The 16,830-nt window shown below is 39.9% G+C and overlaps 1 protein-coding gene across 2 annotated transcripts in view; it reads right to left on the bottom strand.

Annotated features, from left to right (window-relative positions):
- Nucleotides 1-8,778, bottom strand: part of bicdl1 (BICD family like cargo adaptor 1) — a 28,167-nt gene extending 19,389 nt beyond the window's left edge. For both annotated transcript variants that reach the window (XM_084729624.1, XM_084729625.1), the window contains exons 1-2: nucleotides 7,943-8,778; nucleotides 5,506-5,721 (exon numbers count right to left, since the gene is read on the bottom strand). In XM_084729624.1, the coding sequence (XP_084585750.1) occupies nucleotides 5,506-5,721; nucleotides 7,943-8,338 (612 nt within the window). In that variant the 5' untranslated portion in view covers nucleotides 8,339-8,778. The remainder of the gene's footprint in view (nucleotides 1-5,505; nucleotides 5,722-7,942) is intronic.
- Between the last annotated feature and the right edge of the window lie 8,052 nt (nucleotides 8,779-16,830).

The following is a 16,830-nucleotide window of genomic DNA, read 5'->3' as shown; positions in this document are numbered from 1 at the left end:
TGACAGATTTCTCTGCGTTTTAACATTGGGATTATTAGTACACAACAAATATAACATATGAATTGCATTTTAGACCCTTTAATGCAAAAATTTTACATTTTACACCATTAAAGGGAAAATTTGACACTTTTTATGTGGATGTCCAGTCAGTGTTGATGACATTTTGACATTTCTCATTGCTTGCTGTATTGACAAAGAAAAGAAAAAGAAAGTAGGTAGTAGTAGATGCATACCAGGATGTATTGCGTGCAAGATTTTGACCCCTGCGCCCATGTTTTCGTGTCACCACCTGAGCCTTTAGCTATTAAATTGTTAGCCTAAACATAGCATTAGGTGACAAAAATACTCATCTAGTATTTCTCCTGGCTATCCAGAGGAATATAAATCAAAGCTGAAAGAGCTGGTAGTTCTTCCTGCTTCCAGTGACATCACTGATGCACAAGGAACTGCTGACTTTGCAACATTAGAACTATCAATGAAATGTCAATGTAGCGCTGAGGAATTTATTGCTTCAATTGATTACATGTACCATCAATATTGACTGGACATCCACATGAAAAGTGCCAATTTTCCCTTCAAGTCTATTATCACCTCTGCACCTTGATAAATAAAGTGGTTAAACACAACCTTTTTTCTCCTGGTCTATTTTTAATATAGGTCATTTAATAGTACTATGAATTTGTGATGTCGACTGAAATTAAACACTTAATCATGATACATTTTTCAGTTATATCGCCCTGCTGGACTGCTGTCAACGTTTAATTAAGTGAATTCTAAAGATTGAGGGAGGTAGAATTGACCATGGCCATAAAACACGCAGACACTTCTGCTGGAGTCAGTGCATCCGCAGCCTTCTCTGAGCATGTGTGGTAATGTAATTAAAGAAAGGTTCCCTTCCTGCTGGTTCACTCTGATCAGATTAGGCCCGAGGAGATTGGCTGTTCTCACGCTGAAGACACAGACACACCAAGCACACACCTCCCAGGCTCTGCTCCTGGATCAATGGGAACCTATTTTCTCTGGGTGTACTTAAAATATATGTATAGCTTTATCACCCAATATTGGAAAGCTCATTCCCACATACGCAGACCCACACCAGAGAGCAACAACCACAGGGGGTGTCTGTGCACCGTCCAGGATAAGATGTGACAACAGAGGCGGAGACTAAATTTTTAGATCTTCTTTGCCTAAATATCTAAGTTACCTGCTGTTATTAATTAAGTAGAGTACGGACTGGAGTTGTTTTGGTTTCTGACTGATTGCTTATGGCAAGGCTATTAGTAAGGATTATAACCTAATCCCCTCAGCGCTCTATCTTACCCCCTTACTTACATCACTTCCTGTGAGGTGCCCTGCCTTCTCAAGGTCATCCCTCTGCAGCCAATTGAAGAACTGATTCTTGAGTTATTAGGAAGGTGATACACTGTTTTTATAAATCAAAGGTTGCTGTAGAAATCATCTTCTGAAAAGCAGGCGATTTATGGAAAATACAAACACATACCTACATAATAAGAAGTCATAGGAGCGCCACAATAAAGAATAAATCTGTATACAAATGAGAAAGTAAATGTGGACACATTTATTTGTTTATTTATTTCTGCATATATTTACGCTTTGTAAAATATATTTATTTATTGCATATAAATTGCTCTATTTTTTCTGTATTTTAAAAAAATCTAATTTCATTTATTTATCTTTATCCCTGTATTCGTTTCCCTGTTGTTTTACTCCTTCTTGTTTTTACTCCTTGAAAGGCCAAGCTGCCAATCAACTGGTTTTGAGCGGGCCTTCCTGTCCAGGCTAAGTAGTCAATTCTTGCACACGTGAATTCGGCTTTGCCAAAGCAGGATTATGTCTGTTATTTATCTTTATATTTCTACTTTTCTTATTTGCATTTTCATTCTTTTATTTATTTATTCCACTTTATAATTTCCACTCTTATTTTCTTTTTCTTTACAGATTATCCTCTTTTATGGCACTCCTTTGACTCTATACTTGCTGAACTAAAATAAGAAATGTGAAATCAACACCTAAATAAACACATCAAATACAAAAAACTAAAAAATGTTGGTAATTAATTAGGAAATTAATAATTTACTTCTCCATTTCTGTATATCTTGATTTAGGACTACAAAAACAAGCTCATGATCACTTGGACAGGAGGCCACATTAGGACCAGTTTAGATCATAATAAGTATGTTGTGGTTAAAGAGTTAACTATTAGGAGAAACAGGAGGGCAGATGAAAATAGCAGGCCTCCAGTGAATCCACTACTGCATGGTTTCCTCAGGGCAGTTTTACGTTCCCTCCTTTCACTGAGAGCTGTAAACAGTTAACAGTACTTAGTCACAGCTCATTGCTTAGTAATGAGCACAGACAGAGAGAGAGGAAGAGAAGAAGGCAAGACAAACCGACAGAAAGAAGGATAAAATGAGAGAGAAAGCGAGCACTGTGGCTGACCTCATTTATGCTATTACCCAGCAGGTCTCCCTCTGTCTGCCCAAATCACTGAATCATGAGATCTGGATCGATGCAGTCAATTAGGTCTCATAAATTTCACTGAGTCACAAAGACCACAAGATATGCCCCCCCCCCCCCAAAAAAAAAACACAATACAGACCACTTTCAGGGAATATCCTAATAGATTTCCCACTCCCAGGTTTCAATTAAATTAAAGGCAGTTTAATTATGCTAAGTGCACGCTCCTGCTTAGATCTGTAGCGACTGACCAGAACAGAACAGTCCTTGATTGCGATGTGATGATGGTGTTGGGGCAACATGGGGCGGGAGGCTGATTTAATCTGATCAAGATGAGAGGCAGCACTGCTCTGCACCGGAGCGAGCTGAAGGGTTAAAATAGACGGCGTGGAACCTGCTCCTCTCTGAGCAGCGTGCGCCTGGCAGGAGCTCATATCCTCTCCATCAGGAAGGGAAACAAACGCATGCAAGTGTGAGCGTCGCCGCAGACAGCGCTGCTGACGGGGTTATCAAAGCACCTGTACAGGCTTGTCAACCTTACTATACACACGCAGCTCCTGGGCATCCTGAAATATAGCTCCCCAGCAGCATCCAGAGCCAGCCTACCTGGCAGCTGACAACAGTCTGATACCTCTGTTTATGGCCCTTAAGTTGTTATAATGCTCCTACAGGTGTTTATAATGCATTTCCCTCTGACAGGCTACGCAGAATGGCGTAGTTCTGCTCTTAGAAAGCAAGCTTGCCACTGTGACGTATCAGTGCTGTAGTGTGACAGCGTTATATTCAACCACACAGTTCAGGAGACGTGACATAATATATAATGACTAGAACAGTTCAAAGCTTCAAAGCTCTGTTCACAACATTGACATCAGAATTCTTAATCTGCTGCGCAGCTCTTTTTTGTACATCTGTTCATTCTGTTTAAACCTGCTATTTCAGCACAGTCACAGGCTACAGTAATATTATTACTATTCAGCCAATACCATTTGTAGAATTAGATTACTATAGTGGCTGCGTGGAGTTGTGTAATCCAAAAAATTCCAATAAAACTGAAGTCCAACAGTCAAAGCTTATTGAAAAAAAAGATAAATGTAGTCATTTCCAAAGTTGAGAACATGTGTTTGTGTTGCAAAATATTGTGCTTCAATCCATATTCAGCTTTTCAAAAACATGGCACAGGCATGCACCTGCATCGAGGCAGTCTAAACATAAATAACATTAATGTATGTGAAAGTGACTGGAGACAAACTCATTTGATCTGATTAATTTAACTTTAATCCATGTTTGAGGATTTTTCATTTTGTCATGACATTTGAAAACCTCAATAAAAGCTTTGAATGTGAATGACTGTCTCAATATTTTTAGGTTATGCCCTGATGTATGATATATGTCTCGATACACACATTTTCTCTAAAAGAACATACAGCAAATTCTCAAATAGTGATGATCTTATAGAATATGATGTATCGCTGTAGATTGAACTATCCAGCAGAAGCAGGGCTGGAGGGTATGGACAAAATAGAATGAAATGCCTCAATATCAATACTGCAACAATATTGTAGAGTGGACTATTAGTGCTTTTACAAAATATTAACAAAATGAGATCAGGGTTAGAGGGAGGGGATGATGCTGATGATGCAGCAAAGGGCCAGAGGCTGGAATCTGATCCATGGCTGCTGCAGAGGTTTGATAGTCTCAGTACAGTGGCGCCCCACATTAAGATTTTTGATTAATAATCACCAGTAATGTGGATTATTCAATTATTAGTTGGTCTATAAAATGTCAGAAAATGGTGAAAAATGGCAATCAGTGTTTCCCAGAGCTCAGGATGACGTCCCCAAATGTCTTGTTTTGTTCAAAACGCAAAGATATTCAGTTTACTGTCATAGAGGAGGAAAGAAACCAGAAAATAGTCTAATTTAATGAGCTGGAATCAGAGAATTTTAACTATTTCTTCTTTAAAATTATTTAAACTGATTAATAAATTATAAGAATAGTTGGTGATTAATTTAATAATCGATTAGTTGATTAATCGTTGCAGCTCTAATTTAATTTTATATATAATATCAATATTCTGTCCAGCTCTACAGTATATAATCCAGGCTAGTCCCCTAATATCACAAACTATAATGTCAAAGAGTGTAAAAGAGTTAAATCAACGCCTCTCTTTAAAGATAAAACTCACTGAGGAGCTGCAGTAGTGTAACATCTGGGCGTCCACTCTGTATGGACAAAGTGTCCTTGTTTTGGTGTAGATGGAGCAGATTGAGGTGTTGTACTGAGCTGCTTAGCAGGGCTTAATCAGCTGTAGCTACCAACGCTAACGCTCTCGGCTCCATCAGTCTGCATCTACTGCCAGTCTCCGGTTCTCCTGATGTGTGTGAAGTACATCACATCAAGGATACAGCCTCAAGCCAACCCTGAGCGCTGCTATATGAACGTACAGTATGTATGTATCTATCTGTCTGTCTGTCCATCAATCAATCTGTCTGAGTGTTTCACATGAGGCCTTTTCCACTCTGCTTGTTATAATAACTGCACTCAAATTACCTGTCAATATGCGGAGAGCTATTGCATAAGTGTGCAGTCAAATCACTGTAAATTATTCAACATAAGACCCGGAAGCTCCACTTTTATATTGATGAGTTAGCATAATGCAGGTGAAGTTAGAGGGAGACGGGCTGGGTGGAGGTAAGTCCCCCCTGAGGGACGATGAATCCTCACTTGGCTGAGCATCTTATGTCATGTCAGCCATGCGGACTTGAACTGGACTGAGTGGCCCCGAGGCCAAGGAGGAACACATACTGTAGACACACATACACACACACACACACAAACACACTCTGGGTGGAAGGGCATTTAAAGCAGCATTAAGACCATGTGACACAGTGACTCAAGCTCAGACTAATTAAATCTCCCATGCAGATTGGCCAAGCACGCCTGAAGCAGTACATCTGAATCACATGGATACACACACACACACACACACACACACACACACACACACACACAGACACTGCTTCTCACCCTACTGAGTTGCTCCAGCAGTCTGTGGTTCTGCTCAGAGAGCTCACTGATGGCCTTTGTCTTGTCCCTGTCAGCCTCCCTCAGCTGGACCTGGTGGCGCTCCAGCTCGCCCTGCAGCTGCTGGACGTCCGTCTCCAGCTCGGCCACGCGACCCTCCCACTCCCCCTCTCGACTTTCCAGACGCCGGCGCAACTCATGCTTCTCCTGCTCCAAGTGCTGCGTGTGAATGAGGGGAAAGAGGGTTAAAAGGCTTGATTTGCTTGGATTAGATGTGCAATATTACATTCATTTTACAGAATTCAAGTATGAATGAAATCAGTGAGGGTGTGACAAAATCACTGACTTCACACAGATGCTGCTGCTTCAACAGCCAAAGAAAGTTGTGCTCATTTCATGGAAATATCTCACTGTATATATGGTAAAAAAAAAAAAAAATCAGGATGGCAACTTGCCAAACATTACAACAATAAAGGAATAATCATGTTTTTTTTTTTTCCAAGGGCTAAAATCACTACTCTAACTTTTTTACCTTCTATGCAAATGTCAGTGTTTACATTGTGCTGCCTATGATTAGAGCCCGACAGTGTATCGCTCGACAGATATTCACAGATATAATGGTCCACACTGGTATTGGCATATATGTTGCGCATATATGAAACTTTTTTTTTGCAGAACACAATACAGATTGCTTTCATTTTTCAGCGTTATTGGCAGCATTTAGTGTGTATTTGATCCTTTTTCCTTAATTCAGCTTTAATATATACATATATTGCTCTGTTTTGCTTTTTTTTATTTATATTTAGGTATAATAATAACAAACATCTGTGAAAGTTTACTGTCTTAGTGCCCTGGTATCATTTTGGACAATAAATTTAAACTGTAATATCCTGCCACCATTACATATCTTTGTAACAAATGTTGTGAGGGATCATTGCAGGTGTGTTTTTATGTTTACATTATATACACAATATTCTCTATAAAGAATATCGTGCAATGTATCAGTATCAGATTTTTTTTATTCCCTAGTACTGGCATATACCCCAAAAATCCCTATGATGTCACTATGCCAGGACTTTACGTTTAGCATTATCATAAAAATATATGATGTTAACAGTGAAGAAAGTTTGACTACCAGAAACTGACGTTTTGATACAAAACAAGACATAAAAACACACAAATGAGTGGCAAAAACTGCAACTATGACGGGCTTAAATTCAGATATATAAATTAGTGATTCTGAATTGAACCGGTGTCGTTTCAACAGCTCCTGGAGTGACAGTTCTGCTAGTAGGAAGCTTCCTTTTTATTCTCTAGATGGCAATGAACAGTGGACAGATGCACTGCAGCACCAGCGGCTGCCAGAGTTTGGATGGGGGGTTGTTGTTACGGTTAAGTCCAAGGCTGAAGCAGCTGGCATCTGTGTGGCCACTATTTTCATCTCTGTGCAAAATGCCTGAACAAAAGGTGGGGGGGGATCAAAGAGAATCAAAACAACATCACAAAACAACATCAAGCGCTGTTAGAACAGGATACCAGGACCTGCAACAACATCAATGATAAGAAGAGTTTGACATTAAGGGGCAGCTTATTTCTCTGGGGATGAATATGGATCAAAGGGCTGAGCAGATGTACAGGAGATACAGTAGGGCCTGGACTGCCACGGGATTAGTCTTTGTGTGTTTTTCTCAGGCCACGTGTTGGCTTGTGTGAAGGATTTTGAAAACAACATGAACAAAAGCTCAGCTGTGCAGCATTCATTGTAAACATCATATGTGAAATAATGAGGTCGCTGTAATGACAGAGACAGTGTATTTGTCTTTATCTTTAGATCAGAATAATCATCAAGTTTCAGTTCATCCCATGCAACTACTCCCCAACTTATAGCACAGAGGTTTTCAAACTTTATCATGTCAAGGACCCCCACACATTTCATCATGTGCCTCCTATTTGAGAGGATTTTGTCTGACAGAATCCCCTCTGAGTTATTATTTTTAATTTTGAAAATATAAAATAATACATAGTCCATCCCTGATCTGAATCAATACAGCCAACCCCATGTCTTTGCTTAATGTCTCAACTCTGAAAAAAGTAATAAAAGTTAAAATATTCTGTTACTGTTTTTGCTGAGACAAATCCACAATCACTGAAGGACCCCTGTCAGTCCCTAGATCATAATTTGAAAACCACTGTTACAGCACATTAGGTACAATCATATGCTAGCATAAAAACTAGACTCATGCTAGGTGGATCCCTTTTTTTCTGTGGCAGCCTGAATGTGGAGCTACAGGCAGCATTTGTTATGATCCTCTAGAGTTTGTTTACATTGTGAAGGCCTAAAAACTTGACTCTAGGATTAGGGTGTTTCTAGAACAAACCACAGAGAGGATTGGAGCAGCATTAAAGCTTGAGCAAATTATATTTTCTTCTTTGAGTTTACCTCTAATTTTTCGTTGAGATCTTTGTGCATTTTCTCATATTGCTTGGTCAAGTCTTGGTTTCTCTCCAGCAGCGCTTTGCCGAGTTTAGCAGCTAAAACCAAGTCTTTTTCCTTTTGACGGAAGAGCGACTGCAGGTCTGCGTTATGCCCCACCGCAGGCGTCTCTAGGTCCGACAGCTCGTCCTCGTCGTCCCGCTGCCCGGCAAGCATGGCCAGTTCCTCCTCCAAGGCCATGCCGAGGCCTCCGGAGCCGGTGTGCCGCAGCGGGTGACCCTGAAAGCCGCCGGGCTCCTGAGCGGCGGGGCTGGCCCGGGGCTCCATGCAGTCGCTGTCCAGCTCCAGTGGTGCTGAAACCTGCACGGCAGACGTCTGCAGGTCTAGGCAGAAAGCGGACATCGCCGACCGGCGGAGGAGAAGCCAACAGATAAGAGCCGACTGATTTCACTCCGGATGAACCCACCCTGCTCTGACAGGGTTGGGCTGACCGGACCGGCTTGTAATCGACATTTCATCCATAATTCTCGCAATTCCGAGCTGGATCCAGTTAGATTGTAAACTGCTGTCTTCCCAGTTTCCTCACGTCCCTCTCTCCTCGTTAACCTACCAGCCGCGACTCTCCGGCTCTGATTGAATCCCAGCAAACACCGCCTCCTCTGCAGCTCAGTGACTGGCTCTTTATAACTGGACTCACTAAATGATTTTATCCCGGGATAAACCGCCTGGATGAGCTCTGCGCAGCGGTCGCTCGGTCATGGTCCATCCCGTCTCGGGGTCCTGGGTCCCCCATAATGATCGGCCTGTTACACCGGAGGCATTTGCCAGCCAAACAGATGAGCGCGATCCCGATTCCTTCTCAACCTCTTTCCCGTCTTGTATGCGCGTTCGCGCCACGGTAGTGACGCCAGCTGCGACCTGTTACAAACGGCCAGCCCATTGGCTGAAAATGATAGCGCCATATTTTGGTGCTGCTCGCACACATCTGTGACATCCAGTAAATGAGCACGTGAAGAGGTAACATCAGAACAAGTGGTGCACGAGCCAACCTCAGAAATGATGAAGCAAGAAAATCCTGTGATGTTTGGAAAATCCCCTACATTTACATTTCACATAAACATTTCCATAAAATAAAAAAAAAAAGTATTAATATTATTTGCGTAATTTGATATGTTATTATGAAAACAAATACCAACATTTTACAGTAAAACTACTTCCTTTATTATGTTTCCATTCCAACTGTAGTTTTTTCTCACAGCTGTATAGGTAAATATGAAATAGGTGTTAAAATTATACAAATTAAAGGGATAGTTCACCCAGAAATGAAAATTCAGTCTTTATCTACTCACTCTCATTCCAATTGAAGGTCAGGTTTAGTTTTTTAGTCCACAAAACACTGCTGGAGTTTCACAGGAAAACACTGTTGCAGAATCTCCCGAATAATGGAAGTGAATGGTGACCAGTTTCCAAACGTAAAAAAACAACAGAATAAAAATATAAAATGCCTCCACACTGCTCGTCTGGTGTAACCCAAGTCTCCTAAAGACCCAACATGCCATAAAAAATGTTATTTACACCATTTTTTGCCTGAATCTTCAATGTAGATCCTTAGATTGGAGCCAAAGTCACATGCACACTGTGAGCAGTATGGAAGCATGTTATGGTTTTTTTGCAGTTGTTTTTTATGTTTGAAAACTGGTCACCATTCACTTCTATCATCTGGGAGACTCTGCAACACTGTTTCCCTGTGAACTTCCAGCAGTGTTTTGCAGACTAACAAAATAAACCCAACACTCATTTGGCATGAGGGTGAGTAGGTAATGACTGGCTTTTCATTTTTGGGTGAACTGTCCCTTTAATGTCTTTTTCCATTAGTATAGTAGAGCCTCTCCAGTGAGCCAACATGCACAATAGCAGGAAGCCTAATTAGTATCATTGATAACACCTGTGTTCACACTTCTTTTTCATGCTAACATGGCTGTTGTGAAAAAGTTCTATAATTACCTGACAGTTGTGTAAATTAGATTTTTTAAAATTAGATGCAATGTTTGCAATTTTAACTGTTATTAAATTACACAGTAATATGTTTAGTGATTAATGTCATTTCTACACTCAAGATGAGAATGGTATTTACAGGGTAATGAATTAGAAATTATAAATCTGATAATAACATAATAAACAAAACAATACAACACTCTGAAAGGTGCCATTCTGAATATTTAGCCTGCATTTACTTTACTTTTTATGTTTAAAGGACCAATTCACCCTAAAATCAATATCAATATCAATCAATTTTCCCTCTGACCTGTAGTGCTCTTTATCCATCTAGATAGTTTTGGTGTGAGTTGCTGAGTTTGCGAGATATAATCCGTGGAGATGTCTGCCCTCTATCCAGTATGGGACTAAATGGCACGTTGCTTGTGGTGCTCAAAGTGCCAAAAAATAGCCTATATTTGAAAAACTCAACAGCAATGTCTCTTTCTAGTAATCATAACCCAGTTACTCAAGATAATCCACAAACATTGTTGTGAGATTGTTCATGTAGGAACTACTAGACTAGATTCTACAGTAAACAGAAATAAATGTCTTTATGAATTTGCTCACAAACTATCTCAATAAATAAATATAATTTCAGCCCAGAGAAAAATAGATATTTTTGATTTTTGGTTAAACTGTCCTTAAGTGCAATTTGCTGATCACGCTCATGTGATTTTACTTATGTAAAATATGAATGCTTTCACTTTCATTGTTCGAATTACGGGGGGCATGAAACGGACATGAACTCCCCAGAAAGTTTACTTTGAGACATTTAGGTGGAGCGCTAAACATCTTTTCTTTTTTTATACTTTCTTTTGTATTTTTCTTAAACAGCACAGGAAGTCTTTTTATTTGTAGTTTAAAAAAACACACACATATGCTAAACAACATTTAACAAATGTTCAGGTTTGTTTTACTATGTGATGTGTGATTCTTGAAGGGATGTAAATAAAAGGCAGAAAAGCATTTCCTGTGTCCCCCGGCTGATTTATAGATTTTAATATTTTTTTATTTTTGCTCTGAGTATTATTTGATTTTGAAACAGTAGCCTTATGTTATGAAGCATCTATTAAATGTTATTGACTGTATGAACTATCTGTAGTAGTAATGGTCGAATGTTTTTTGCAGCACAGTGATTGACTGTAACATATAACATGTAACATGTTTTAGTTGCAGCATGCACTGGAAAAAAAGGCTCCCCAAAAACCACTGTTTAATTCAAACCCTGACTAGCTTATTACTACTTTCACATAGAAGTCTATACCCTATGCAATATTCTGTGTTCTTTGTTTTGGATATCTGTGTGTTTTGTGTATTGTGTAGCTGTTTGCCTCCATGGCAGCTGTACACATGACTCCATATGTCACACTGGCCTCAACGGTTAGAGTCCACCAGCTTGACGATACGACCACCCCAGGATAAAGAAGGCATGTGTCTAATGTTTTTTTTTTTTAAGACATTTCCCCTTTTCCTTAAGTTGTGTTTTTTCTAAAGATGAAGGTGATAGAATCGAGTCCCAAGAAGCTAAACTACTGAACGAATAACTCTGATCAAAACTTCCTAACATCAAGCTGGATGGTGATTATTGTTTGGGTGTAATATTTTTGACAAAAGGAGAAAAGTGTGGGAAAACATCCCAAACTGAAAACTTCTGACTATCTAATTGCTAATTTAGGATCAGGGAATAAATTAAAGGTTAAGATTAAGTTAGGATTAGATTTAGATTAGTATGCGCTGAGGTTAAAGGTGAAGGAATTAACATAGCCAGTGAAGGCCCTTACAGATACAGCAATATGTGTGTATATGAGCCTGGGATGGAGGGGTTAGAGATGGAGTGGGGGGTGGGGGGGGGGGGTGCAGCATCGGTGATGAATGATTACAAACAAAGCCTCTTGAGCTGATAAAATGAAGGCACAAAAGAAGTGGGTCACAGCCTGCTGGTCCACTGTCCCTAGCTCCAGGGGCCGTGGGGGCCACGCCATAGATAATGGGTGATTTCCTCTGAGCACATCAAAACCTCACTGCTAAGCTGACTGAATTTAGCAGTCCACATTATCCTTATTAGTGTAATGCTGCTGGTGTTGAGTTAATGGTAAACAGGAACAACAACAACAACCTTTTTGCTTTTTGCTGCATTACAGCCTGATCGGACTGATTGATCGATTTTACAGTCATCATTAAAATTTATATTATTTATTATTATTTATAATATAATATTATAATATTATTTATTATTATTTATAAGAACAGTTACTGTTAAAATGCAGCAGTTAAACACAAAAAATGTTCCCTCAGAGAGCCTACAAATGGATCGTGCTCAATGTTGCAACATTTTTTGGTAGATAAAATACATTTTTGCCATTTTTTTTATTTTGTATGCCTCTAAATGATAGTATAGCTGAAGATTTGACAGGAAAGGGGAAGAGAGAGTTGGGGAATGACATGCAGCAAAGGGCCACAGGCAAGAGTTGAACCCACAGTCACCACAGATGACTCACAGCCTCAGTACATAGAGCAAACGCTCTACCAATTGAACAACCAGGCCACCTAAAAAAAAAAAAAAAGAAAATTACATGAAACATATTGTCAGGAGTGTTACAGACTTCAGTCTGACACATCGCCTTGCTCCTTTGGATGGAGATCCACATTTCAAACTGGTCCTTACTGCCCTTTTTTCACAGACTGTGGCTCCCTCTGTGGAAAAAAAAGTGAAATTACAGTCATTCCACAAAATTATGGGTAAACAATCAACAGCCTACGTACACTGCACAGATTTTAATAGCAGCACAGATCAGATCTGAAATCACGTGGCGTGGGTTGCTGTGTTACACCGATCGATGCTACAAAACTGCTGCTGATGATTTCATGAATGATTGCCTATTATTGCGGGTACACGACTTGTTTTGTTTAAATGGAGATTATGGTAAGTCGTACAGTTGTTACTCAGTTCACAGAGCTCCAGTATTTACAACCAGTTCCCTCAGAGAACATAAACAGCCGTCTGTGTGTGCTGGATTGTCAACAGCATGCATAGCTCTGTCTTTAAATTTGCAGGTGGCAGCATCGCTTGAAATGAGTAAGCAAGCTTAAACTCCCTCAAACAGTCAGTCTAGCTCCTGTAATAGTGACAGTTTACAGTGAGAACCTGGAGCAGAGTCTTCCGAGTACTTAGTGTTCAGTGCTTATGTAACATCAACCCTTAGTCATACAGGCCTGACTCTGCCTTTTTTTTTTTTTTTTCAACTAATGCAAGGTTTGGCTGCCTGTTATGTAACTAAACCAGGCTCTTCAAACCTCTAGATTGCAGTATTTCTCTCTGATAGCCCTAATCACACATCAACATGACAGAACACTCAAGATGTAGAAACGTGGAGACATGTTTTGCCAGTGGATGGCAGTGTTTTTACACTCGTGCTTCCCCTAGATGACTAGAGAAGCTTGTGGCACCTGCTGAAGAGGTTACTGCTCTGTCTGATCATTTGAGTTTCCATCAGGTGATAGTTTCTGCCATTGCTATACCGTGCCTTTGCTGGGATACACTATTTTTTTTTAAATGTAGCATTTATTTAATTTTTATGGAACAAAAACCCCTCCTAAAATTAATCATATTATGCTTCCATGCTGTAGAAAGATCTGAATTGTCAACATCATCTGAAAGTGATCATCTGATCACAGGACATTAAAGTGAAAACCATCCAGGGAAAAGGATTGTAATTTTCCATCTTTACTTCAGAATTAAGCAGGGATTGGCTTTAGACATACAATACCTTGTTGCTAGGTAACATCAGGATGATGCCTCTGCCTCAACCCAATACTTTATATCACTGTGAAAATGCAACTCTGTTTTACACTTATGTCAGTAAATCACAATCACTAAGATATCTCGCTCATATAAACTATTTTTAATAGTTTCACTTAATTGTTTTCACATGTGACTTTTTAAAAATTTAAAGGGATAGTTCACCCAGAAATACTGGCTGTAGATATATTTGCCTCCTCTCGCCTTGTGGTACTCAAAGCACCAAAAATAAATAAATGAAACATTAAAAAATTAACAATGTCCCCTTCCAGAAATCATGCACACTGCATTATGTAATGGCAAAAGCTAAAGTAGGTTCCATTAATTAATTATTGCATATTTTTTCTCAAGGTTGGTAAGAAAACTTCTGCACTTTTCTCTTGCACAGTGTCACTTAAGGCTTTTGGCAGATACACCGTGTCCGAGACAGGTGATGACCTCATCCCGTCTCTGTGTGGGGAAGTCGTCTGTTGAGGGCTCTTCCTGGACATGCGCTTGTCCAGACGCAGATTCCTCTCCAGATTACAATAACAGATCCGCTCGTCTGAATCGAGGAAGCCAGAGGCGGCCGAGCTAAAAAACATCACTAAAGCATTGGATTCAAAAAACAAGGAGACAAATTCAATCAAATCCTGCGAGCAGGGAGGATGCGTATTGAGATGGAGATGGAGATGTGAACTGATTCCAAGCCAGCATATGGGGGTATGCTGGCCTGGCCTCAGGTATAAAAACACTCTTTTGTTGCACGGCTACAGTTTTCACATGCCTTTGTACTGCAATGACAGTCTAATTAACAACCAATGAGAAGTAAAGGAGTACTGCCCCTGTTCTCTGTCTATCTGCCACTGATTGCTGTAACACTCATTGATCGTACAGTAGTGTGCTTTCACCTTCTGAGAGTTTCATCCCTTATGCTGCGCTGATGTAGTGCTGCTTGCCAGGTTAGGTTCTGCCATCTGTTACGGTGTGTGTAATCTGTCACTGTGTGTGTGCGTGTAGTTTGCAAGTCAGTATCACAGTGACGTGTCACTTGGCTTACATTAGCATAAAAACAAGAAAACTGAGGTGAGTCTGAGCTAGCGTGTCAGACACTGGGGACCTTGTTAGGTTGTGACATGACATGTACTGCATTACTGTTTACTCTGGTACAAAAATACTTCAATATGCTTTTGTTGCACTGTTATCTGTGTACAGTTCCCTTACAGTACTGTCAGTGAACTCTGCTACAGTGCCATTAGAGATCATTCTGATACGGTGCATGCAGCAATGCACTGTCTAATGCTTTTATTGCTTCAATTACAGAAATGCCGAGTCAAGGATGGAGGGGTGTAAGTGATATTTTGGCTGTACATGATTATGATATATTAATAGAGCACTCTTGTTAAAGGGACAGTTCAGACCCAAAACAAAAATACATTTATTTCCTCTTACATGAAGTGCTATTTATACTTCTAAATTGCTTTGGTGTGATTTGCAGAGATATCGACTGTAGAGATGTCTGTCGTCTCTTGAATATAATGGCACTAGATGGCACTCAGCTTGTGGTACTCAAAGCGCCAAAAAAAATACATACAACACTGTCTCTTTCCAGAAATCATGACTCGGTTATTCATAATCCACAGGCCTTGTTGTGAGTTGAGCTACACCAACCAATCACATCACAGCGCAGAAGGAAGTGTGCATCTACTCATGGATTAGAGGGTACAGCTCAGCCCACGCTGTCATGTGCACCAGCCTCTCGTCCAGGAGTAGATGCACATTTCCCTCTGCGTAGTGATAAGGTTAGCGTTCAGGAGACAGAAAATAGTTCCTAGATGAAACTGCTCACAACAAGGTCTGTGGATTATCTTGAGTAATTGGTTCATGATTTCTAGAATGAGGCCTTTGTTGAGTTTGCTGAGTGCCTTCTAGTTCCTTTATGTTTGAGAAAAGGCAGACATCTCCAAAACTTGGCAACTCACACCAAAACTATCTACATCAGTCATTCCCAAAGACAGGGTCGGGACCCACAGAAGATTTTATTTGGATTCCCAGACTATGAAAGAAATTCTGCAAATTTAAGATTTATATCTGAAGTACACCTTCTATAAAGCATTTAAAACATGTATATTGTTTTACTGATGAGAGGAAAAAATGAGAGCTTGTTAACTTTCTAAATGCACTTATTTTGTCTCATTTATGAAGCAGGCTAAAATATCCTGGTGTTGTGAAAACAAGATGGCATGTTAAACTCAGCCTAAATGAATTCATTTCTAATTTATAAAGTTTTACAATATTTGTATGTGTTTTCATTAACACGTCAAGATAATATCAGGTGATGGCAGTAAAATGTTCAAACTCCTCCTGGAATTTATTGATAAGGCTTATTGGGAATTGGGTCACAGTGGTTTATTTTTCTTAAAAAGTGGCTCACCTGTGGGAAAAAGTGTGGGAAACACTGATCTACTGGTTAAAAATATGTCATTTTGATGTTGCTGTAAAGTCTGAGCTTTGTCTTGAAGCAAAATGAACAATAATAAAGTTGAAGGGAAAACACAAGTGTAACTGCCACAAACAATCTCTGCAAATGTATGAATCCTACTACAGTATGTTGTCATACATGCTCTGGCCTTTTGCTAAAAAACCTTCCAATATTTGGCTTTTCAATCAGCTGTCTTCAAAATGTCTACATGTTACATTTATGCTGGCTTCTGCAAAACCCTGCATCTTTTTTTTTTTTTTGGTTTCCTTGCAGATGAAAGCAGAATCTTACTGTAATAACATCCTTGTCCTGCCAGTTATTAGATTAGATTGCACTGCTTCCGAGGAGGTTTAGCAGGGGGTCAGTGTGCTCAGCCGCTAATGAGCTGCCCAGTTTGAGGAGACTCTGGTTAACTGACGTGAACGCACAGTAGTTTGCAACTATTGCGTGTCAAGCTGCATACATTAGTGTGATTAGTGACGGCTGCTGCAGAGGAAGAAAGAGTTGGGGGGGGGGTAAGGGTGAGCGATTGACAGAGAAGGAAGAGAGAGAGAGAGAAGCTTCCTCTCACTCTCTACAGTATGTGATCACCGGTCT

The sequence above is a fragment of the Lutjanus erythropterus genome, chromosome 10 (genome assembly GCF_056507025.1).
Source record: "Lutjanus erythropterus isolate fLutEry1 chromosome 10, fLutEry1.hap2, whole genome shotgun sequence".
Taxonomy (NCBI): Eukaryota; Metazoa; Chordata; class Actinopteri; order Lutjaniformes; family Lutjanidae; genus Lutjanus; species Lutjanus erythropterus.
This window is presented reverse-complemented; position numbering and strand designations above follow the sequence as displayed.